Below are 25,807 nucleotides of genomic sequence, written 5' to 3' on the forward strand. Positions count from 1 at the left end.
CCACAATTGGCTGAAAGTCTAATTCTCTTGACAGTCTCAAAAGATGTAAAGAAAGCATTCATTTAGACAGTAAATGTTCAATATATTTTTCCTATGCTAATGGTCATGGGAGCATATTTTAATTTTTTCATGAGGGGGAGTGTATAAAAATTATTACAATGCGAGATTTAAAAAAAAGAATAAGAATAATGGTTTTGGCGAGAGAACCAAAGAAAGGCACACTGCTACGGGCATAAACTTGGAGAAAGCACCGAGGAAGGTTGAAAACACAACCCACCTTTTCTCCCAGGGGGATGATGTCTCTCTCAAAGACCTCATGCTGCCTCTGGAGGGCCTGGACACTGAGCAGATCAGAGCCAGGGTCAGCAGCACTAAGAACCCGGCATTTCTTATCAATCTGCTCCTTGATGTCATCTGCTTCTCTGGAACACAAAAGAGTGAAGAACACAGGAATAAGGATATGCCTTAGAAGGCTGGATCACAAGGACACCACTACCACCATCGCCTTCAGCACCCTTCTCATCCTTGTGATATACTGGCATCTAGGCTGCTTGGATATAGAGGCATAGATGCTGTAATTATTTCCATTCTATATATCAGAAAATAGGAGTTTAAAGATTTCTCAAGATGCTGTCACTTCCAGATGGTGGAGCCCATGTTTGAATCTGGCATACTAACTACAGAGTCACATGGTTAAACAATACTTTGCATTGCAAGTCATTCTAAACAGAAGAATAGAAAACAGAGAAAAATATGAGGTTTGATATCTGTTGCCATTTCCTATATATATATATGTATATATATATATTTCTTTTTATTTAATCATCTCCCATACAATATATCCTGAACATAGCTTCTCCTGCATTCCCCTGCTCTTCCCAGCCACCTCCTCCTCTCTTTTCCCTTTTCTCCACCCAGCCACCTCCTCCTCTCTTCTCTTTTCTCCACCATTTCCCTTCAAAAATGAGCAGGCTTCCCAGAGGACAGCAACCTTTCTTAATCTACTCCTGCAGCCTTTTTAATGCTTCATTCTCACATCCACGTATACTAAGAACATAATGACGTAGGCCCAATCTATCCTTCAAGCTTGATTCTCTGTTATAGAACTACATCTAAATTTCAAATGTGCCATGCCTAATTGAATATTGAACTTATTTATCTTTGAGTATCCAGTGTGTCAGGTTAAAAAACAATCTGTTCTGTTAGTAAACTGTCTCTTTCTGAAGAAGAGGGTTGTACACTATCACTCTTCTCCATAGTGATAGACTTAAGGACCCTGTGAGGAGGCTGTAGTGGAGTAATACCATCTAAGTGTTAAGAGGCTTACCTGTGAAACATCTCAACAGCATGGGCGCTACTTAGTAGTTGATGCTGTTCATCTGCCAGCCTCTTCAAGGAATGCCAGCGGGTGTTCAGCTCCTTAAAGAAGTAGATATATGGATTTAGTCAGAGAGCTAGCTCAGACAGCTTAGTGTTGACATGTCACCTCCTGCTTTTCTGGTAGCCTTTCAGAACGTACATAGCTCTGCTTCTGTCTTGCATGGTTTTAAGATAGTGCCTCGGAAGAAGGGCTTTCCTTTCTTCCCAACTGACGTTATATGTAGGACTGTTGGTTCTAGGGCAACTATAAATGCCTATTGTCACAAAGAATACATTAGAACTTCCAAAATGAGTTAAAGCATTGACTTGGTAGTCAGATGTTGGCACATTTATTGAGGCAAGGCCAAGTTTAGAGCTAGTAGTTTTTCCTGCAGGATTTAAGCAAAGTGTTTTCATATATCTTCTTTCGATGCTCAATCCCAGGAAAACTACCATAAGAAAGAGGAAATGAAGTCATCACTACTGCTTTATGAAAACCAAGATTGTAAGACTAGTCTTTGCAATAAATGTTCATCAAACCCATAATGGACACAATGTGGTCTAGACACAATATGGGTGAAGATCATCAACCCTCATCTCTAAAAGTAATGGGAGAGACATTTAAATTCTCCTTTACTATGCTTACCAAAACCAGTCTCTTCCAATATATTTTCTTGACTAACCTCTTCTCACAGTCACTGATCTCTTGTGTGCACTATCTTTGCTTTCTTGTATCTGAGCATTGAATTTTTAGTGTGTATGAGGCATTAAGAGGTAGTTGAGTATAGGTCAATTTTAAAGGATTTCAAGTCAGTTAAATTGCATATAGTTTAAAACTTCAACATAAACTATCTAACTTTGGGTAAGGTCAGAAGATAGGAACTTTATGATCCATTTGATGGAACATAGTAACACAAATTAAAAGGATTTAAAGATTGTTTTATCCAATCATGGAGTTCCTTACCAGTTAAGCAATTTTTACAAAGAACACATAGGGTAAAGCCAAGACTAAATCCAACTTTCCCAATTCCCAATGCAATATCTTCCAAGCTTCCTTTTTCGATGTGTGTGTGTGTTTATGTGTATGTGCATGTGCGTATACGTAATACATACATACATATATATGCATGTGTGTGTGTGTGTATGTGTGCGCGCACATGTGTATTTGCAGGTCATAGGTTGATGTCGGGTATCCTTTTCAATTACTCCCCACCTTATTTTTTTGAGACAGGATCTCTCAGTGAACCCAGATCTCATCAATTTGGCTGTACAAGCAAGCTCTGGGAGCTCTTTTTGTTCACCCACACTCTCCTAGTGTTGGGACTAAAACCGTGTTCTTTGGTGTTTGGTTGTTAAATGGATTCTGAGGATCAAAAATGAGGTCTTCATGATTTGTTCAATGCATCCTTTACCAAAGGAACATCTCTGTAATCCCTACACATTTTAATACTGCCTCTTGAAGTTACATATGAATTTATTGTCTGAGATTTTTTTGTCCTTCACACTCCAGAAATTATGTGTGAGAACATGGAAGACATTTGGAAAATGTCACTAAGTAAATCTGCTTTACTGAAGTTCTCTGAAACAATAAAAATGGCTGGCCTTTTCTATAGCCAGTTTCACACTGCCTTTACATTCTGGTCTTTGGAATATGAAGTGGAATCAACTGATGTAAAACAAGGAACCCAGAGTCAAGCCTGACACCGAGGAGGAATGGAGGGAGTCTGTGATTACCTGGCGTATGTGAGCACCTTCTGGTGTCAGAAGCTCTTCAAACAACAGTTCATCTGCCACCTTGTTGATATCCTTTAGCCGAGGCTCATTGCTCTTCAGATCCTAGATTAAAACATTCATCCAAAGTACTATGAATCTTTTTCTTTGACCTTCCATACATGTCTGCCCCCTGGGCCCACATTTAGCTAATTGTTACTAAATTAAATGGTTAATATCAGTTGTCATACACATACTGCTCTCTCATTTGTTAAACACTGTGATACCAAACAGCCATCCAAAACTTGCCAGAGCCATCATTTACTTGGAGTCTGAAGTGTATCTATTTATCTTATATTCCTTAAATTATTTTCCATGTTTTAATTTATATTATCAAAACATTTCTACCTCAAGTATATGTCTATATGCCAATATATATGTTTATTTCCTCTAGGAGAATAACAAAAATAAAAGACAGTAAGAAGTAGATTTATACCTTGTGCTATTTGATATGAGTGAAGAAAAATTGATGAATGCAGGTAAATAGTAATTTTCTGGCAGTGAAAACAGGTCACTTCTCTTCCCACCTCAACTGATGCTTCCTATTTTGAGGCCACATGCGTCCTGTGACACCCCATCTCTGTCTGGGATTCAGCAGTACAGTATGTCACAGGGCAAATTTTGAAGAATCATTGTGGGGGGACTACATTGCCTAGCAGATTTTGGAAAGCCAGGAAATGAGGCTGGAAATTTAAATTGACTGGTTTCAGATACCTTGTTTTCTAGTTATAGGCAACCAGTGGGGGTGTTAAATGTGGAAATCTCAAAAACCACTGAGAACATTTAACAAATATGAAGCAAACACCTCCAAGAAAAAGACGTCCACGCACAGCCCCTCACTTACCCTCTGAAATTCATCAAACTTCTTTTGCAGCTCCCAGACATCATCCAGTTCTACCCCAGTGTTCTCTGCCTTTTTCTCTTGGATCCACTCCAGCATGTCTCCTGCCTCATAGGCCAGCAGAAATTCATTATAACGTTGCAGCAGGCGACGCCTTCGTTCCTCTGCCTGCTCCAGCAGGGAATGGTACCTTAGTGAAGGAGAAAAGAGGAGGGGAAAGTAATGGGCTGAAAAACATAGAAAGCATAACAAGTTAGAGGCAGGGTGAGAGAACTAGAGGAGGAAATGGAGGGAAAGAAAAGAAGAGTAAGTTAAAGTGAGATCAGTAAAAGAGAAGAGAAATGTAATGGGAATAAAGCAGACATTAAGAGCAGAGGGATGAAGAATATTATATTTAAAAACTGAAGTGTGCCCAAGACTCAGGCAACACCCTGGAAGAGATAGTAGAAAGATTGTAAGAACCAGAGGACCAGGAAGCCTTCTCTGAGAAAATATCTTCTAGAAATAGCTTCTCAAACAAGACCTGAACAATAACGCTGTTTACTGATATGATAACACAGAAGGGAAAAAATCTCAGGGAGACACATTTTAAGAAAAGAACTACAGCAACTCATGACAGCTGAGAGAGGGAGGATTAATTAGCTTCGTCCAGGGAAAAGCGTTTTCATTGGCTATCTAGTATAAAATGGTCAGATATGAAGTCACACACACACACACACACACACACACACACACACACACACACAAATATATCCAATGGGTTTACTTACATGTTTTCACATCTATCATCTATATAGCCTTAATCAAAGAAAATAGGCCATCAATTTGAGAGGAGAGATAGGAGAACATGGAGAAGTTAGAGGGGAAAGGGCAGGAAATTATGTAACTACATTTTAATTAAGTATCTTTAAAATATCAATGGATGAAGAAAATGTCTTTTGTCATTACTTTCTTGTTATAGAAGAGAGAAGTTGTACATGGTAGCTAAATATGAAAGTATACAACATTCTTATGAATGTCTCTGGACTTAGAAGGAAGCTGGCTGAGTTGGAAGACACGACTTCATTGTCTGACACAGACAACTAATGCTCCTGGGATTCCCTTTTGTTCATTTACAAACTAAAGTGTGTGAAGGATAAAGTGTGTGAATTTACATCTCTAAACAGGACTGACTGTTAAGAGGAAAGCAGGAAATAACTTTAGCCAATGTCCATCAAAGTCTCCATCCGGGAACTTACAGGCTCTCCACCTGCTGCTGGCGCTGAGGGATGTTGATTGGCTCTTCTCGTCGATGCTGCGGGAACCCTGGTAGCTCATCAGGGGCCAGTTTCCTGACATAGACCGCTGGCACAAAGCCCTGGTGATCATCAGCTTCAACCTTCCACCAGTCCTAAAGGGAGGACAGATTCACACTTTTTCCTTAATCCTTGAAAAGTCACAAACCATAGCGGCTTCCATTCTCACAACAGTACCCGGGACAAGGAAGAGCTGGCTATTAAGGGCTAAGCATTACTCCCAGATGGTACATAATTTCTATGCATTACAGAAAGGATAGAGGAGGAGTTGCAGAGGTCAGCCCCTGGAATTAGTGACTCTGATATCTGATGTCAGATGGGTATGGTACTGAAAAGAAAGTGAGGGGCAGCTTGGCTCCTCAGGAATCAGCTTGCTTTGTTCCGGCTAGGTTCTGTGTTTGACAGCAGTGTGTAAGAACTGGTTACTCATATCCCACTTCCAAGGCACTAAAATATATCAATTTCGCTGAAATTCATTGATGCAAACTCTTTTAGTTCTGGAACACTAGCCGTTCCAAAGTCCAGTTTCTTAGAGAAAGTGTTGTGAAATGTGATCCAGGCAAAGTGGAGGCGGGACTTCCCTTAGATTTTCTGGTAAGAAAACATCTTACCTCTCAAAAAGTTCACTTATCTTTAATAATAGTAACAAAAATAAAGATCTTCCTATTTTCTTACTAAGATCTTTAGGAGAATAGTTACATACTAAAATATTTTTTATAAGGAACACATACTGTAAAATTCCATTCATTAACACTGGCTTTATAGGCATATAAGAATTCAAGTCATTGGAAGATGAATTTCCTCCTTCCTCTTCTTTCCTTCCTCCCTTCCTCCTTCCCTCCCTCCCTTCCTTTCCTCCTTTTTCACTCCCTCCCTCCCTTCCTTCCTTCCTTCTTTCCTCCCTCCCTCCCTCCACCCCTCTCTCCCTCCCTCCTTTCTTCCTTTCTTTTTCTTTCTCCTTAAACATGTTATATATCTGTGTTGCTCAGGCTGACGTCAAACTTTTGTGCTCAAGAGATTCTTGTGCCTGAGCCTTCCAAGTGCCTGGAGCTAAGGTGGCCGTTGTCTTTCATCAGGCTTCTCCTAACCCTAACAACATTTTATTCACTAGGGATGCTGTCACAGAAGAGGAGCAAGCAAGGATATAGGAAGAAAAGGACAATTTAATTCTTTAAGTGCATAGCAATATAAGGTTGTTCAGCCTTTATATATGTTCAGTTAATTCCCTAAGTTTTTTGATTCACTGTTTCAATAATGCTAAAATTAAGATTAGAATGCAAAATTTCCCAAAGGTATATGGATCTAACTTTCTGCCCTTGCACAATACTTTAAGAAAAATATTACTTAATAAATTATTTAAGAGAAAAGGACATTGAAACACCTATCTGAGCCTGGCAGTGGAAATGTCCACCTTTCATTCCAGCACTTGAGAGGCAGAATCAGGTGGATCTTTGTGAGTTCAAGGCCAGCCTGGTCTACAGAGCAAGTTCTAGGACAGTGAATGTTACGAGAGAAACCATATCTTGAAAAAACAAACACCCTCCCCCTACAAAAAAAAATGAGCAAGTAAGCAAACAGGCAAACTCTACCTATCTGGTGGACTCAGGAAAGACTTGTGGAAGACCCATGTAGTAGATGGTAAGAAAGTTTAAGAAAAATCACCTTGTTGATGGAACTGAGTAGAGTCAAGACATCATTCTTCTTCATGGTAACCTCTCTACGGCTGCGGGCCTCAAAGTCATATAAAGCTATGACCCTAGCTTCTAGAGCAGCCTCATCCACTGGTGCTGCCTGTTGTTGCTGGGGAAAAAACAAACAAACCAGATGTCAGTTGCTCACTGTAAGTCTTTCCCTGTGGAACTCACAGTGCTGGGAAGTTCCCAGGACCTCCCAGGAGAGGGGAGAAGGAGTTCTTATGTGGCTGCTGGGTCTCACAGTGGTGATCCTCACGGATGCTGCACCACTGAAGCAGAGAGCGGGAAGATTGGAAAATACGAACACAGTCACCAGTACATAGGCACTCTGTCAGAAAGCATGGAATGTGCCAGACTACATGGTTTTTAGGGGCAAGGGCAATAGACCCCTGCTCTTTAGAGGGAAGGGCAACAGCAGATGAGGCAGCAGCATTCCTTTACATCTCTAGAGAGGGATGTGGGCACTGTCTCAGCCCAGCACTTCTTACCTGGCAGGCTTCAGCCTGATCCCTCAGATCCTTTATGCTGTTCCCAAATGCATTCAGATCCACCAGGAAGGCCTCATGCTTCTTGAGAAGAGCCTGCATTTATTGACGGAAAGACAATTAGGACAAATATCAGAGAAATAGCAAGAATGCTAGGGAGGCGCTTCAGCTACTATTATTAATGTGGGTGAGTTCAATTGCTTACTCTTATATTAGAAAATTACTTTTCATATTACATTTGTGAGACTCAAGGACATTTCAGTAAACAAGTGAATAACAACTTTAATGTATTTGCCCAAATCAAAATTAACTAAGATTTACACACATTTTAAAGAAGACATATCATATCTGTGAGAGGATGTGACTATAGACACACTATGGATAATGTTACTTTGCAGGATTCATGTCAGGAAACTTTATTTATTTTAGTTTTTTGTTTTATTTTGTATTTATTATTATTTTTATTTATTTATTTTATTATTTTAGTTTTTTTGATACAGGATTTCTGTATGTAGCCTTGGATACCCTGGAACTCACTTTGTAGACCTGGCTGGCCTCAAACTCACAGAGATCCTCCTACCACTGTCTCCCAAGTTCAGGGATTAGAGGTGTGGTCTAACAACACCAGGCTTTCAGAAAAACTTAAAACACACACTATTTCTAAGGTTAATGAAATCTACTTTATAGATATGCTGATTTTCATATGACACCAAATAAACATACTGGTGGATATGAGGGATTGTAAGTAATAATGACCCTTAAGGTTTCTCCTGTCTGTCTGATTTCATTTTGGTGGCATGGTTAAGCCTAGAGAAGTTCAGGGTTACTCTCATAAGTTTAGAATAAAACCAGGACAGGTGTAGATCTTTGATCACTGACTTTGTATTTAGGTACTCTTTATAGGATCTATGGATTTCTATGAGATTAGAAAAAAATGTGATATTCCTTTGGGATCCCTGTTAACTTTGGGTATATCACAGCAGATCCAGGCAAAAAACACTGCTACAACTTGAGATAGTCTAGCATTTGATAGAATTTGGTGAATATTCCCTGGACCTTGGTCATTCCATCCCACCGTACCCCAGCTGCTTCTTCATCAGCTCCATAGTTTTTGTTGTCTACAATTGGTTCTTTCTCTTTAATCCATGCTTCTGCTTCATGCAGATCTGCCAGGTACTGTTGCAGCTGGACATTGGCCTTGAGATCATTCTCCCGCCTAACAGCTCGAGCATGGAGGGACTCCATATTTTTGTTCAAGCTCTCAACCCTAGATGCTATGTCTTCTGCAGCAAAGTGTCCTATGAAGTAGATATAAGCATAGTGAGTATGATCCTCATTCATAGATGCCACGGTCTAATCCTCATCAGATCTTTGAGGAAAAGAAGAGGCAAGAACAAGATGCTCAATTTAGTGAGGATTACAATAAAATTTCTTGGAGTTGGAATGTCTTCAGTGAGACTAAGAAGTAATATGTGGGGGATAAATGTAGAAGGAAGCCTGTATGCCGCCATTAACCATGTGACTTACTAGAGGCGCATACAGATGAGGTAATAAAAGAGTGGTTTACCACACCGCTAACCACACCCACTTTAAGCATGACTAAAGACATATACGGACGGACGTAAAGACGTATACATATGTAGGCGGTGAACTACGTCACTAGCCAGGCCCACTTTTGGGCATGGCTAGGGGGCGTTACGGGGGAAGGCATAAAAGACAGCACAAAGGAAGTCTTGGTCTCTTTTCCCGGATTTCGGCTTCCGGTTCGGCAGTGGAAAACTACTGGGCTCATCTGGGTTACTTGTTTGGTATCTTGTGAGTAATTTATACAATAAATACTTAGTTTTACTTTCAGTAATTGTGCCGTTTATCGTTACAGCGTCATTTGCAGCATCAGATAGATGTATGTATGTGATGGTGAATGAGCTGGTATAAGCTAAGGAATACAGACACAACAACAAAACATCCAGGAGTGCTATGAGACTCAGAGTTGAAAACCATTTCTCCTTTAGATTCAGAAGAAGGACTAGCAGATCTCCATTCTCCCTTAAAAGTAGAAAACAGGTCAATATGGAAAGTATAATGACTTTTCAGAGAATTAATAAAAGGAAAGAAAAAGATGAGACATGCCCAAATGATATTATAGTGTATGCCTGGAGGTTCTGTGCTAGAAAACTAATCCAAGATAAACCTGAGTTGATGAGACAGAGAATGGGAAATTCAGGAACTAGAACTTGTGAGACAGAGAACACTAGAGATAGGGTCTTCACATAATTGGGGCTTCAAAGACATTCAGCCAGGTCCCTTAGGATTTATGACTGATATGCCATGTGTACACATGCAAAGTGATGATGAGAAATGATGTGAAGGCAGCCACCATACAGTCCCCAGGATTCATCTAAATCTGCAGATAGTTAAAATTACAACCCAATAAGCTGAAAGGGTACCGTAAACACAAAGTAGGGTCATTAGAAAAGCATCTTAGTACTGGACTTTATCTCTCAAGTCATCCAATAATACAGTCTGTCTGAAGAATCACAATGAAGACCCGAGAAGCCCTGTAACTGTCATACTGAACAAACAAGTGTGAGTGAAAAAGAAGAAAGGTTAAGGGGTCTGGAAAAGAAGATTCATGGCAGAAAGTGGATGACATCAGACTTCAGATCAGAAACTGCAACTCTGAGGGCAACATACTTGTATTTTTAAGGCTTAAGGAAGTTACTTTGACTTGTAATGAAAATATACTTGAAAAAAAGGAATGGAAAATAAATTAAGACATTCACATGAACAGAAGCAAAGGGATTTATGATCATACAACAAAGGACCTCCAGAGGAAGTTCATCAAGTAGGAGGAAAGCAGTGCAGAGGGTAATCCCGACCAGTGCAAAGGAGCAGGAAGAGATTACACAGACGGAACTTTCTTCTTTCTCAATATTATTCAAGGCTAGTTGAAAACTAAAGTCAAAACAATGTTAAAGCATTGAAAGAGTTATAATGTAACAAAATTAAATTGTGTAACATCAAGAAAAAGAGGGAAAATGGAAGAATGAACTAAAGGATATTAGATTACTCATGGAATGCTATATTATTTGACTTTAAAATGCCATAAATTTAAATGTGTTTTAATTCCTAGAATAATAGCTCCCAATACTTTAACTATCAGAATGCCTATAAAAACTTAAACAATGTGAAGTTCCCCCAAAGTTGCCATACATATGATTATATTTATCAACAGTTCCCATATAAGAAGTTAAACATGAAATATTGAGACAAAAACTAATTAAAAGACAAACAAAATGATTACATTAAAATCATTGAGTATATTTCAGAAAAAGGAATATTTCTGGGAACAAAATCTTGTAGAAATTACAATTGATCAGGGAGACAAATATATCAGCAATATTACATATAATAATAAAATTTCAAATCATTATAAAACAAAAATTGATGAGTATATAATAAGAAATAGAAAAATATCAACACCTATAGTCAGAGATTTAGAAAATCAAAAGATCCTTTCTATGGCAAGACAAAATTAAAAAAACAAACAAATGGCAAAACAACAACAAAAAAGGAAAAAATAAATTTCATTGGTTTGAATAACTTAGTTCAGAACTGAAAATTTCTCAGCAAAATTTATATTAACCTATACTTTTAAAAACTGAATACTAAAAATTGACTAGTTAACAGAGGGAAAATATTTTAGTGTAACCTGGATTGCTTGTCTGTGCCTGGCATATGATGCTCAAATCTGAACATACTATTTAGAAAGTAGAGCTTTCCAAGTATGGATAACATGCATGTGCATAGTCGCTAAAGTTTCATAAAATTAAAAAGTTAAAGGAAAGACCTTTTTACTACATTCATTAATATGTCGTCGAGAAGAAAGCTTTTAGATATTTGGAAACCCTTATATAGGAAAAAGTTTTGTGTTTTACAAGGCTTTGGAAATTATATTTGAATTCTGCAACTTCTCCAAAGAACCACATTGATAATTAGACTAAAATTTATTTATTTTAATGATTTCAGATTTGCAATAAAGAGATGATTTAATAAAGCATTCAAACATCTGCAGCAGGATTATAAAAAGCACAATGTAAGCTGGGCGGTGGTGGCGCACGCCTTTAATCCCAGCACTCGGGAGGCAGAGGCAGGCGGATCTCTGTGAGTTCGAGGCCGGGCTGGACCGATAGCATCCAATACAGAGAAACCCTGTCTCGTAAAAACCAATAAAATAAAATAAATAAAATAAAATAAAAAAAGCACAATGTATACTGCTCTATCAGAAACACTCAAAGGGAATTTCTTCATTAAATTGGAAAGTGATGCCATGTACGTTTAAATTCAGTGTAAGTACTAAGATTACCTAAATTTCTTCCCCAAGGTCTGTCATGATGGAGTGTTGGGCAAATCAATCAGTGCCACACGTACCTTCCTCTACCATTTTGTTTCCCCTCTCCGTTATCACTTGAATACGTGGCTCATGGCTGGCAATGTCGGCTAAGATGACTTCATGTCTGTTTAGAAGATTCTTGGCTGCAACCAAATCCTTGCCTACATAGAAAAAGAATGCAAGGTTTGATAGTATCCTTGTAAATGGGACTTGCTTATAAAATATGTTTCACCTGAGGCCCATTATTAAATGTGACCACTGAGAATTTCATCTGTCTTGACCCTCCCTCTATCCTTGGCATGCTTAACCTCTCTAATTTCTGACTTTCCTCCCTGTATTTGGCCCTACAGCATCTCTCCAGACACTCTCCAGGCTATTTAAACAAAAATTGGAGTTTTCTATGAAGTTTTTGCTGACAAATTCATCTACGGCATTTCATAGATGCTCCCAGTACATCTGCATAAAGTTGTGCAATATTTGTGTGTGCTTTTTCTGTCCACTAAAGCAACTATCCTGGAAGTTACACTTATGAACTAATGAGTTCTAAAGTGTAAGACAATTTTATATCTACAGTTCACTTTTGATTCTTTGTGGTAAGCACAGTTCTCAGAGGATTACCAATAACCCAGACAAATTTATATATATGATACTTCCAGCATTAACCATTACTTTTCAGCAAAGAAGGGTCAACAAAATAAATTGCAGCTCAATCTTCAGACAGCTAAGCACGCCAGATCTTCCTAGAGGCCTGAATTCATGCCATTGCTCATATCTCTCTTACAAGGTGAATCTGTTGGCACAGTTTTTAGATAGTTAGCATTGATGGAGGTCAGAATAAAATTTCATCAGTCTGGCATGGAAGAGTGAAGAGTAAACTTTTATCCCCTCACTGTGGTATCTTGTTCTCTCAGTCTGGATCACTTGGTCCTCTCCTGACTGCTCATTCTGATTGTGCTGCACTGACCGAGATGGGTAGAAGCTGCTGAGGGTTCAGTCTCCTGGATCCAGGCCTCCTCATCTTCTGAGTCCCTGCAAATCTGCTGCAGCTTCAGTAGGTCAATGAGTTTCTTCTTCCTAGTGGCCAGTGGCTCCTTCAGAGCTTCAAAGCGGGACACCAAGGATTCCTGCCTTGAACGTATGTTCCCAGAGTCGGGATGGCCTATTTCTTCAAAATGTGCAGCCAATTCTGTGAGGGTGTCCACTTGATTCTGATGAAGACAAACAATGTGTCTTAGGAAGTTATACAGTTTATTAAGAATGGATGAGATTTCCATGTGCTGAAAAGTGGGGGCCCAGTTACTTTAATTTTCCCCGTATTGCTAGGATTTTAATATTTTTTCAAAAGCATCAGTGAGATCGCATGGGTGCAGACTACCAGAGTGGGAAGCTCTTATGTTATAGATGACAGTATTGATACAGACTAATGTGAAATGAGCCACATGTGAGCAGATGTAAATGGCAAGGCTGTCTAAAAAAGCCGAAGACTCTAGACTGGGAGAATGGAGTGATATTTAGAAGAGTCAGTAGGTGCTTACGTTAGTCATGAGCTTCCAGGGAGACATGCTCAGGAAAATGACAGGACTTGGGAAATATTGGAAAGAGGCAGTTAACTAACGAAATTAAAAAAAATTGTTCTTTGGTTTCCTGATCACTTAATAGGAATAGCAATAATTATAGATTATGGATATGCACAGGGTATCTGTCTAGTTTTCTACAATTAGCAAAAAGCTAAAAACAAACCTGACGAGTGGCCACAGCTGACTCAAGAAGACCGTGCTTCCTCAGTAGATTCTGCACATCCGCCAGGCCTTTCCCATAATCCTCAGAGGTGACCTGCCACTCCACATCTTCCAGCCAGTGCTTCAGGTCTTCTGCATTGTTATCAAACTGTAGCAGCTGGTTAGCTTCATGCAGCTGGGTCCCTAGTGGAGGGTATCGGATAGAAGACACAGAGAATTGTGGCTTTTCTCTCCACACTGTAATATCCCAGCCCCCAACTTAATGAGGAATATATTTGAATATTACAAAGAGAAAAATAAGAGAACTATCTCATATCTCACTAGAGAAGAAGTCATCTTACGTTAGAATTCTGGTAGTATTTGGTTTTAAATACAGAGATGCTATCAAAACACAAACCATAAGTTACATTCTCTGGTGAAATGTAGTTCTACTTGCTGTCAACTCTTTTGGATATTTTCAAGTGTCATTTGATACACATTGTACAGACCCTTCTTTGGATGTGATACAAGTCCAAACATAACATTTGTTCAACTTTGGGGGCTGGGTAAGTGTAAAATTCTGAGGTTGTTTTGAATATGGCTAGCCTTACTACTAGTGACTACCTTTTATCAAAACCATGATTCATTATTTTATCTTCTAGAAATCCCTTGATGATTTCAATTATATTTGGATGCTTCTTTATTCAATTACCTTTCAGCTATTTGCATTATTATTCTTCAAAGCAATTACTATCTCCTGCTGTGAAAAAGTAGCCAGGACATCTTATTATTAAAGTAACACTGTATTTTTTTCCTTAAGCCACAAATCAGGATGACCTCCAAAGAAACAACCTATACTATTTTCTATACCCAGATCAAAATCCTGTCTACAAATGAGAGTCATGACAAAACAGATACTAACAACATACCAACAGAGAAAACATCATTTGTAAAAAATATTGACAAATGTTTAATTTCCAAATGTAAGAGGCATATGACCCACTTATAAATCTAGTTTATATAACCAAATGTGTTAAAAATAACTCTAGCATATTAGGTTTAGATACAAAGCCAATACTGAATCATGGCTTTAAATATTTCAACATTTGTTTAAGAAAAGAAAAATCTAGAAGAAAATTGATGGAAATAAAAAGAAGTTTCAATGACAACAACAAAACTCCAATGTAAATAAAGGAAATATTTAAAGGATTAAATATATAATGCTATATATTTAGACTAAATTTTAAGTGTTGATGACCAGATGGCACAGGAAAAAAAATGGCTAGGGTCTCATTGCAAACTGTTCACCAAATATCAAGATGATGAGGACAAAAGTAGTAGATTTTAGAATAACAATTGAATTATCCTTTATCCAAACCTTGCTTCTAACCTTTTTGTGCTGTTGCCTCCAGCAACTCCCTCCAGAGGTTGGCAACTTCATTCATGCGAGCGGCCACAGCATCAGAGGCATAGTGACCATCCTCAATCATCTCCTGGCCAGTTTTCTCCAGGTTGTTGAGCATAATCCTATAAGTTGCCAATTCTTCTTCAAAGTCTAATTGCTTCTGAACCCGGCTCTTCAAGTTCTGTACATCCTGAGAGAAGGTGAGAAAATCAAGGAAATAATTGCTTGAGGAACAGACATTTAGAGGAAAACCAGAACTAGATGATGAGACTCTACAGAAAAATCAAAGTGGGACTGATCCAGAAGATCCTCTCCAAATTCACTATCTTTCGTTGTACCAGAAAGTACTGATCAGGCTAATGGAGAGAAGGTATCAACAGTCTTACGCAGACATGAATTCCACTACACATAGCACTAACCTGCAAGATAAACGTACCTACTAGTGAACTAGAGGCAGGACTGCCATAGGGGTAAACGATTGCTCTTTGCTTAGATGTGACTCTTGTCAACTCAAAGGGAACTATATTTGATGCTGTCAAGCTAGTATAAAGCCCAAGATTAAGGAGGCCTCAGTCCTCAGGGATAAACTTATTCCTCTTGTAAATTGTCATGGTGTCAAACTGCCATATACATATATTCATAAACAAGTGTTACTCTTACAGGAAAGCATATCTGTGCAATAAATTGTGGTGAATGAAGAGATAGACGATTGCTGAATGTGATATCACACACACACACACACATACACACACACACACACACACACACAGAGCTAAGGAACAAAAAACTCAAACCAAACTCACAAACACAAAAAACAACAACAAAAATTTCTCCAAAGTGGGAAAGTAATTTGTAGGGGGAAGGAAGACTAATAGTGGTGGGAGAAAGATTAGATAGGGCAGAGGTTATGATAATCAAGTAGGAAGAATGCAAGTTATACATCCATGAATTGTCAAAGAACAAACTCAATAAGTGTTTAAGGTCAAGGAGTCACTTTACAATACACACAACACTCCACAGGCTAAGCCCTCTAGCACTAGGCCATAAAAATTCTTTTAATACAACCCTATGCAAGCATGAGCCATCAATCAGAGCTTTTGTGACAAATGGAAAATATTTTCCATTTCTTTTTTAGTTCATATACCACCCACACATTTGCATTTTAGAACTCCATTTACTCTGGGCACAGGAGAGCTCTTACTCCTAAAGAAAATGTAAACATGTGCTTTGTACTTTCATAGAATGAAAGATAAAGTAAAATGTTCACAATTATCTGAAGTATGAACCAAATATACATTAATGAAGACAGCATATGCAGAAATGTAGATACTTTCAATATTAGCCTAGAAACTGAGAGACTAATTAGAGCCTTGACTGTTAATGTGATTAGAAATTGTATACACAGGTGTGCACAATAGCTTATATCATCACAAATGTGAGGGAAAGCATCCATTGGCACAACTCTAAGGAAGAGAATTCAGTAACCCAAAGATTTACCAGCAACATTCATAGTTACAGAAGCTAAAAGACTACAGGGAAAAATTTCAAGCCCAGGTTGCCCTTGAGAGTTCATATGCTTTCAATCTTTGTGAGTAACATGCTCTAAATAACTAGATAACTTTGGACACCTTCCAATTCAGAAGCTGGTTTCTTCATTCATTAAATAAAGAGTTGCTTCCTTCCAGCCATAAAGCTGAGGTAGCTAGTATACATTACCCAGAAGTTAGTTCTGAGCTTACTTTACCTTTAAAATAACTGAATGTATCATTTGAATCAGGCACAATATTATCAATTACAAAGGTATACAGAAGGACCAGTTATGGTGTCAGTACACAGCTTTAATTCCAGCTGCTCAGGAGGCTGAAGTAGGAGGATTTTGAGTTTGAGACCTTCTTGGGAATATAACAAGCATCTATCTTAAAGTATCACCGATGAGAGAGGTGTGTGTAGAAGCAGAAGGTGTGCTTGAGGGACCATGAGCATCCAAAGAAGGAACACGCCTGTGCCCCATCCTGCTAAGGACTCTAGAAGAAGGTCTAGTTGAGAGATGAGAAAGGAATAGAGCATGTGAAAACCAGAATACAGACCCTTGGGTTTTATCTAAGTGTATAGCCCCAGGGAGCCAAACTACAATCTATGAAACCAAATGCTGATAAGTATAAACAAGGTTGAACAAATCTCCCTACCTTGTAATCTTCATCATCAGCCAACTTTTTCTTTTTATTGATCCAGGTTTTTAGGTCATCTGAATCTTGATACAGTTGTTGGAGAAGATGTGAATCTACCAGTAATTTTCGACGAGTGGCAGCTCTTTCACGCAGGGCATCACGCCTGGCCAGCAGCTGTAAAACACACACACACACACACACACACACACACACACACACACACACACAATCTGTGAGTGAATTTACAGTCAACAAAAGCAAATACATACACTTGAAATTATTGCCCACCCTGACTATCTTTCCCCCAATGTTTTACTTGATTCCTGTGCCCAGGCAATGCATTGGTTAGTTTTGGTCAATTTGTAGAAACTAGAGTCATCTGAGAGGTTCAAACATCAAGAATTGCCTCCATAATGCTGACCTGTGGGAATATTTGTGGGAATATTTTCTTGATTAATAATTATTGTGAGAGGGTCCAGCCCAGTGTGGGCAGTTCCACCCTTGTCAGGTGGTCTTCAGTTGTATAAACCAACAAGCTGAAGAAGCCTTATAGAGTGAGTAAGCTGCTTTCCTCAATAGCCTCTGCTTCAGTTCCTGTGTCCAGTTCCTACCTTGGCTTCTCTTTCTAATGTATTGTAACCTGAAAGCCAAATAAACGCTTTCCTCCCACAAGTTGCTTTTAGTCTGTGCTTCATCACAGCAATAGAGAAGGACAGGCAGATAGAGGCTCTGGGCCTTGGGCATACCCCATCACGGATAGCAGCAATGTTCTCAGAGTCATAGTGGTCATTGTCAATAAGCTTGGTTGCAGTCTCATCCAAGGTCTGGAAAAAAAAAAACAACGACTCTTCCTCAGCATCAGCTAAATGAGTGGCCTCAGTTTGAGTAACCCTTTAAGATAAAGAATATCAATGTGTGAGTCCAACAATCTTGAAGGTTAGAAGGCCTGGATCCTAGTTGTGAGTTCTGATATATCTGTACTTCAAAATGAATACCATAGGCTTGATAATTATCTTTTCTGCACTATATTTTTTCCAGTATAGGTTACAGTGCATGAATTCAGACATCTATATGAGTAAACACTGAAGAAGTATGACCAAGGATGGAGCCAATCTTATTTTCTTACCAGCTCCTCTGTCTATCCCATCCAGTAACCTATTATATGCATCTTTAACTACGTCTATGTTTATAACTACACTGGGATAAGGAGACAAGAAGTACAGAAGTGAATTTTTATCTATATCCATTTATCAATCCCTCAATTTGTTAACTATCAGAATGGATTTATCAGTTGGGATAGGAAAATTATATATAGTATGTGATAACACAATAAAATAAATTACTTTATAGTCAACTTTTTACCTGTGAGTATCTACAACAATTATATAAATTAATGAAGTGTAACTTTATGCATGATAGGAATAGGGGAGATTTAGAATTTAACTCTTGTTTTCTATGCCAGTGCTCAGGTGATTATATATAGTGTGTCTATGTGTGCACTATCCCAGGAGACAATTAAAGACAGACAATATAGTTCATCATGCTCTTAAAGTCCTTTTCCCATATTGGTAAATTTTATGATTGAAAGTGAAAGTATATTATAAACATTCTACATGCTCACAGAACCAAACCACAGCATTTTAAGGCATGTAAGTAGGTATCATCAACAACAAAGGAAGGGGTGGAAATTTACAAGGAACAGCCCTGATGTTAGGTCTTCTAGTTACAACAGTGACTTGGTTTAGAGAAATGTATGGAAACAGTGTATGTAAACAGGAAACAAATGTCCATCCAGAACCATTACTTACTATAATCTTTTCTTCCTGAGCAGTGAATGCTTCTTCAAAGTCATCATGCTTTTCAAGAAGGGCTTGTACACTGCCCACCGAATTCCCCAGGTCCTCATTTTCCAGGAAGGCCTGTAAAAGACAGAAAGACATGTCCCAGATTTTCTCATTGGCAAGACCTTTTCCTCTTGAATCTTCTCAGAGACAAGGACAAAGAAAGGAGTCTAGGGAACTGAAAAGCAAGGTGAGAACTTGAATAGACAAGGATGTTATGTAGAAATTAACTTCAAATACCTTGAGCTTAGATTCCCCATATGTTAATGCTTGCATGCAATTTTCTTACCTTTGTCTCTGGGTATAGTCTCATGGAATTTTCTCGACTAACTAAATATTATTCAGAGTTCTCATAACTACCTTCCTTTAAAAAGTCGTTCATTAATTTCGTTTGACTTACAATATTTTTCTTCCTGAGCCTGTACCCTTTCGATATTCATTCTATTTTTCTTTATCTGTAGTCAAAATCTCTGTGTTACACACTTAAATGTAGCTTTTGATACAGTGTCACTAGGTAGAACAGACTGTTTTCAAACTTCTGAAACTCCTGTGAACTCAGCATCCTGAGTGTTGGTATTGCAGGTTTGTCCACTACACCCAGCTTTTACTTAAGTATTTTTCTAAGCATTTGCACATGAAGGTGATTGTGTAGCAGCAACCTTACAGAGCTAACTCCTCTTTACTTTTTTACATGGATCATCCTCCAGTTCCTGAGACACCTTTGTACTAAAGAAATGACTTCAAGGATGCTGATACTAGTCAAAGACATAGACAAAGAATGGAAGAATTGATATTTGAAGATAGCTCCACCAGTGTCTCCTGTTACCTCTTGTCTGCTCATCCAACTATCCACTTGTTCACTGTCTCGGTAGAAGAGGTGGAAATTCAGGCACTGATGGTATTGATGCTGGCACTTGTCCCACAGTTCCAGCAGGGCAGCCCAGTCATTGGCTAGTCTTGTCATCTTAAGAAAGGAAAGGACATTGTATCAAAAAAATTAACTAATAAAATTTATCCTTCATTTACTGAGCAGCAAAGAATGCAATACCATTTGAAAAATGCAAAGGTAAGTAAGAAATGAGCTACTTTTCTAAGGTACCAACATTCAAGCAAATAACTGCAGTATAGGAAGAATAGGAAAAATGACATGGAGAGACATAATATGTTTTATATGCTTAAAAAAAGAAGAAAAAATTTAATTCAGCCAGGGAGAGCTAGGGAATGAAACTACAGGGAGTATAAGGACTATTGTGCCAAGAAATTTACAGTTATTGAGCAGCATCAGGGATGAAGAAAAACATCAGACCACAAGAAAATTGCATTGTCAGGATACGAGCATGTAGGTTATACATTGCACTTGGGGGAAATGCAATGTGGCTAAAATAGGTGGGCATTTGATGATTTCCTTGCCAGTGGTGAAAAATCAAGTTAATTTGAGTTTGTATAGAGGGGATCCGAAACAGTACAGGTGCATATCACTGAACTAGGCAAGGAAGGGAACCCAAAGATTATCAAGGTATATTCATCACTGACTTTACCTTCTAGCGTTGGGTGTGAGGATATGCTAAAATAATGGTACAATGTGGTATAAAGGTTTCAAATTAGGTGTGAGTCAGAGAATTGATGAAGTAATACCCAAAGTAGAGCAATTGTAATCGCTGATCTTGTGGGGATTTCAAGTGACTTGGCTTAGTTAATGCATATGTGATGAGGACTGGGTGGACTCCAGACACACCGTTAACATGTTTAGGTATCTCCTTTCCCCTTTCCAAAGGGAGATTATAAAATAGAGGAGGGTGGAATATATCATTGAAACATCACACACTGTGTGAAAGCAGCTTACCATCTCACGAATTTCCTCAGAAGCTTCGTGATTACCATCCAGCAGATCTTGACCAGTTGCATCAGCAGATTGAAATCGGTCATCATAGGAGTCAATCTCATGCTGTGGTCACAAAACAGAATGCCACAAATGCAGCAAGAAACTGCCTGGACCTCTCAATATTGAACAAAGTCCCTCCATCCTTTCTCGTATTTTCCTTACCTTATGCTGTTGGTGTCTGGCTAGTAATGCTTCCCCGCTGGCTACATCTGTGGGCAGCTCATCAGCATTGATTAGAGCAGTCTTTTCCTTCATCCAGCCTGAGAGCTCATCATAGTCAGATAAGAACCGATGGTATCTATGAGAAAAACAGGATAAAATACAGGAAGGGGATACCTGATTTGAAAGGACTAGGAATGGCATAAGCAATGGCATGGGAGGTTCACATTGTCCTAATACCATGTCTCCTCTTCCCCTTCAGTGGAGTAGGTTTGAAGCCTTTCTACACAGGGTGGTAGATCCTAGAGTAGGTGTATCATTGTGTGGGTGTTATGATCCTGCCACCTTAATGTCATAACTACCTCAGAGTAAAGTCTATGATGCAGCCAGAAAATGGATACATGCTATGCAACTATCAGAGTGGAGATAGAGTTGAGTTTTCTCAAAACTATCTTAGCTAATATTTACTCTACTGATCAAGAATACTCATAAGATCATTATCTATTTAAAAAGTTAAATATTCATCATTTGGTTATAAATCATAATGATAACGTGAGTGCTATCTTCTATCTCCTAATGGTTGGATTACTATCTCTAAAAATTGACTACTAAAATTGTGACTTGTTTTCACAAATTTTTAAAAGTTTTAACTGGTAGCCAAGAAACAATTCTTGGGTCACTTTGACACTTTAGCTTGAAACCTTATTTACAACAATTTGTCAGAGTCAAGATCTTTCCAGTTTTATAGGCTACTTTGTAACACCTTCCAACTATCCAGACAAGAAAGATAAAGGATGTGGTTGAGGGGCATGTATGATGCTGAGTATTATACCAGTTTGTAAAAGGACTTCTTTGACAAATTAAAATTTCATTTGCCTCTACAGAGTAGGGACTCTGCTTTGGGACTCCCTGGAAGTGGTAGGACAACATGTGCAATTTCTGACCCATAAGAAGCCTTCAGCTTTGCATATCGGTTCGTGGCCAAGGCACGGATGTGTTCCCAGTTGGAAAGCAGATTCGCTTTCATCTGCTGGATCTGAGGTGCATCCGAAGGATGGGAAATCATCAGCTTGTCTGCTTTGGCACATAACTCCTTCACCTTTGGGATAAGAAAGAATTCAAGCACTGTGACGCCTGGCAGAGCTTTATCAGAGAGAATGTAATGAAAACAATGGCATGAATAGTAATGATTGGTAAGAATATTTATATTACCACACTTGACTAATATAAAATAGTCTATGTTAATGACAACTTTTAAGTCCTTATTATCCATACTATGTTTTGTACTCTACAAGTATTTTCTCATATTATGTTGTTCATTTGATAATATCACAGGAAATGCTCTTTTCTCTTTTTTGAGAATTATTCTTTTTTCTATGTTATATGAGTAACAACAGAGAAGGGCTGTTTTACTCCTTCAGTCATTCTGCTCATGTCTGAAGCAAGGTTTGGAACAAAGTTATCCTTCATCATCTCTCTATGATATCTCTGTAGCTGTTATTGTCAGGAAGGGCACTTTACCCCAAACCTGAAGAAAACTACATAGCTCCTTTAGAGCTTTAGACCAGGGGTACTACAGCAAAATGTAGACACGGGAGACTTTCCACATGCCATCGTTACTTCTTTAATTGTTCTCAAACATAATCAGATACTTTTGAGGGTTCGAGGTTTAGTTACCATAATACACTAAATCATATAACTTCAGCATTTATTATTATGAGAAATAGACCAACAGCAAAACAAGAAATGAACAGCAATGGAAGTGGGAAAGTGGAAGGGGTCCCAGGGACAGGGCTTTACTCAAATCGAGCAGGTGTAATCTTTCTGTACTCTGCCTATGCATTGAAAACATATGGATGTCTGCCTTAACTGTAACTAAAGTTGTAAAATGGAGTCTTATAGTAAGCTTTGATTACCAACATGATTGGGTTAATAAATGCCTAATGTAGCAAAGCACCTCTCTGGGTGTCTGTGAGAACAGTGTTTGTAGAGACAACTAGAGCTCTAACTAGTCAGTGAATCTATCTCTTGATGGGTTTATAATTAGTGTGTGAGTGTGTGTGTGTGTGTGTGTGTGTGTGTGTGTGTGTATGTATGTGTGTCTGTGTTGGGGTGATAGAAGGTAAGAGACTGGGTTGGAGGAAGCAGATCGATGAAGATTTGTTCTTGGGAATTATATTTCCTGTATTCCCCACTACTTCTTGGTCAGCCAGGAAGTGAACAGCTGTCCTCCACCACTTTCCCATCACCACTATGTTCTTCCAAAGTGCATGAGGCCAAGATGTGATAGACTGAAATCTCTAGAATTGTGAGCCAAAATGAGTGCATCTAACCTTAAATAGTTCCTGTTGGATACTGTGGTCACAGTGACAGAAATATCAGTGACGGAGGATGAAATAAAGGACGGAAATTGTTCAGGAATATAGGCTTGCTCTGAGTTCTAGTGTGCCTGTGTCTGTTCCTCTAGGCATATAAATGAGAGCTTTTCGCATTTAGAAGGGAGTGAACTTGTGCAGAAACCCAAATGATGCTCAATCACACCACAAGTACACTTGCTCAACTGTGTTCATAGCAGCAATATTTATAATAGCCAGAACCTGGAAACAACCTAGATGCCCCTCAATCAAAGAATGGATAAAGAAAATGTGGTACATTTACACAGTGGATTGTTACTCAGCTGTAAAAACAATGACATCATGAAATTTGCAGACAAATGGATGGAACTAGAAAAAAATCATCCTGAGTGAGGTAACCTAGACCCAGAAAGACAAACACGGTGTGCACTCACTCATAGGTGGATATTAGACATAAAGCAAAGGATAACCAGGCTACAATACACAACCCCAGAGAAGCTAGGTTAAAAAAAAGGACCCTAGGTGGGGTGCATGGATCACTCTGGAAAGGGGAAATAGATAAGAGCTCCTGGGTAACATGGAGCCAGGGGGAGGTAGAGGTGAGGGGATGAGGGATGAAAACATGAGGGAATAGTTGGGGGTGGGGTAGAGAAGGACAGTAATGAAAGAGATATCTTGATATTGGGAGACATTTTGGAGTTAGGGAGAAACCTGGTGCTAGGGAAATTCCCAGGAATCCACAAGGATGAACCCAGCTCAGACTCCTAGCAATAGTGGAGAGGTTGCCTGAACTAGTCTTCTATGTAACAAGATTGGTGACTACCCTAATTGTCATTGTAGAATCTTCAATCAGTGACTGATGGAAGCAGATGCAGAGATCCACAGCCAGTGGATCCAGGAATGCAGTCAAAGAGAGGGAAGAACTATATGAGCAAGATGGGTCAAGATGATGATTGGAAAACCCACAGAGACAGTTGACCTGAGCTCATAGGAGACTGTAGAGAGTCAGCTGGGGAGCCTGAATGGGACTGAACAAGGCCCTCTGCATGTGGTGACAGTTGTCTAGACTGGTCTGTTTGTGGGGCCCCTGGCAGTGGGACCAGGATCTATCCCTGGTTGATGAGCTGGGCCTTGGAGCCCATTCCCTATAGTGGGATGCTTTGTTCAACCTTGATGGACCAGAGATGGGCGTGGTCCTGCCTTAACTTGATGTTCCATGGGAGGTCTTACCCTTTCTGAGGAGTAGATAGGGGTGAGATGGGGAGAAGATGGAAGGGGAATAGGAGGAGGGGAGGGAGGGACACTGTTGTTGGTATGTAGAATGAATAAAAAATAAAAAAATAAGGGAGTGAAAAGATAGATTTAGATTTTAAAATATCTCAGTTTGTTATGAAAAAAGAAATTTCTTCCCTGATTTACAGTATGAAGGGAGAAAACCAGGGTCCAACTGCCACAGAAGAGAATGTGTTGAGAGGGAAAACTCTAGTCCCAAAGTGCTTTACTGAGAGAGATTAATGAATCATTCTTGGAGGTATTTTGTTTAGTTGCAGTACACATCACAAAATATGATAGCATATGAAACAGATGTGTATGTTTAAATAAAAGTAGTTTGAATATAAAATAAGGACTTGCGGCATCACTGAATACATATGATCTAGAATGTAGATGCATACTGCAGTGCCATGGAAGAATCCATCCTTGGTTAAAAAGTGTCACTTTACTGTGTCTTCTTGAGTATGGTGTAGGCAGGAGGATTACCACGTACCTTTTATGAGTCTAAAGCCAGCCATTTCTTCAGCAAAAGCTTACCTTGTCATCCATGACAGCGAGATTCCTTTCAAGCCCCTTATGACTGTGAAACAGCGCTTCAGAACTAACAAGATCTTTGCCATAGTCCTCAGAGGTGAGTAGAGGCTCTTTCTCCTCCATCCACTGGATAGCTTCAGTGACATCCCTGCCAGAAAGTGTCATGAACATCAGCAAAACAAGATGGCAGGCAGGCATGACAGGGCAAACAGACCCACAGGACCTGTTTCCTTCAAGTAGCAACTACTCTATTTTTCAACAAACAAGCATGAAGTAACTTAAAATGTACTTGCTTGTTTTTTCCCAGTGAGATGTTCTAGTCCAGGGGTTCTTGACTATTGAGTTTCCAGAGACACTACCCGTGTCTGACATGGGGGAGTTATTTATGAATACCACTCATTCTTTCTCTCAAACTCATCTAATTCTTACATGTCCTCTTCGCTTTGTACCAATACAGCAGTGCTATACTTTTTTTTTTTTTTTGGTTTGAATACCGAAATCTAAATATTAAGTTGATCTTTGCTTTTTTAAGTCATTTGCTACCTCAAAGGTGAAGAAATGATGGTCTTTGGCTTTTGAAGTATTTTCAGTAATTGCTAACAGGAGCAGACAGAGGGTAATGCAAATAAATCTGATA

General features: G+C 38.9%; 1 protein-coding gene across 1 annotated transcript in view; it reads right to left on the reverse strand.

The window, feature by feature from the left end:
- Positions 1-25,807, reverse strand: part of Spta1 (spectrin alpha, erythrocytic 1) — a 73,639-nt gene that overhangs the window by 30,091 nt on the left and 17,741 nt on the right. Inside the window, exons 7-26 of the mRNA XM_040738927.1 lie at positions 25,174-25,318; positions 21,955-22,109; positions 21,014-21,149; positions 20,813-20,914; positions 19,796-19,933; positions 18,937-19,047; positions 17,875-17,952; positions 17,147-17,302; positions 14,946-15,150; positions 13,578-13,759; positions 12,802-13,045; positions 11,876-11,998; positions 8,525-8,742; positions 7,448-7,540; positions 6,928-7,065; positions 5,209-5,360; positions 3,974-4,160; positions 3,094-3,195; positions 1,328-1,419; positions 278-422 (exon numbers count right to left, since the gene is read on the reverse strand). Coding sequence (XP_040594861.1) covers positions 278-422; positions 1,328-1,419; positions 3,094-3,195; positions 3,974-4,160; positions 5,209-5,360; positions 6,928-7,065; positions 7,448-7,540; positions 8,525-8,742; positions 11,876-11,998; positions 12,802-13,045; positions 13,578-13,759; positions 14,946-15,150; positions 17,147-17,302; positions 17,875-17,952; positions 18,937-19,047; positions 19,796-19,933; positions 20,813-20,914; positions 21,014-21,149; positions 21,955-22,109; positions 25,174-25,318 — 2,902 coding nt within the window. The remainder of the gene's footprint in view (positions 1-277; positions 423-1,327; positions 1,420-3,093; positions 3,196-3,973; positions 4,161-5,208; positions 5,361-6,927; positions 7,066-7,447; positions 7,541-8,524; positions 8,743-11,875; positions 11,999-12,801; positions 13,046-13,577; positions 13,760-14,945; positions 15,151-17,146; positions 17,303-17,874; positions 17,953-18,936; positions 19,048-19,795; positions 19,934-20,812; positions 20,915-21,013; positions 21,150-21,954; positions 22,110-25,173; positions 25,319-25,807) is intronic.

This window comes from Mesocricetus auratus, unplaced genomic scaffold (assembly GCF_017639785.1).
Source record: "Mesocricetus auratus isolate SY011 unplaced genomic scaffold, BCM_Maur_2.0 Super-Scaffold_100676, whole genome shotgun sequence".
NCBI classification, from domain to species: domain Eukaryota; kingdom Metazoa; phylum Chordata; class Mammalia; order Rodentia; family Cricetidae; genus Mesocricetus; species Mesocricetus auratus.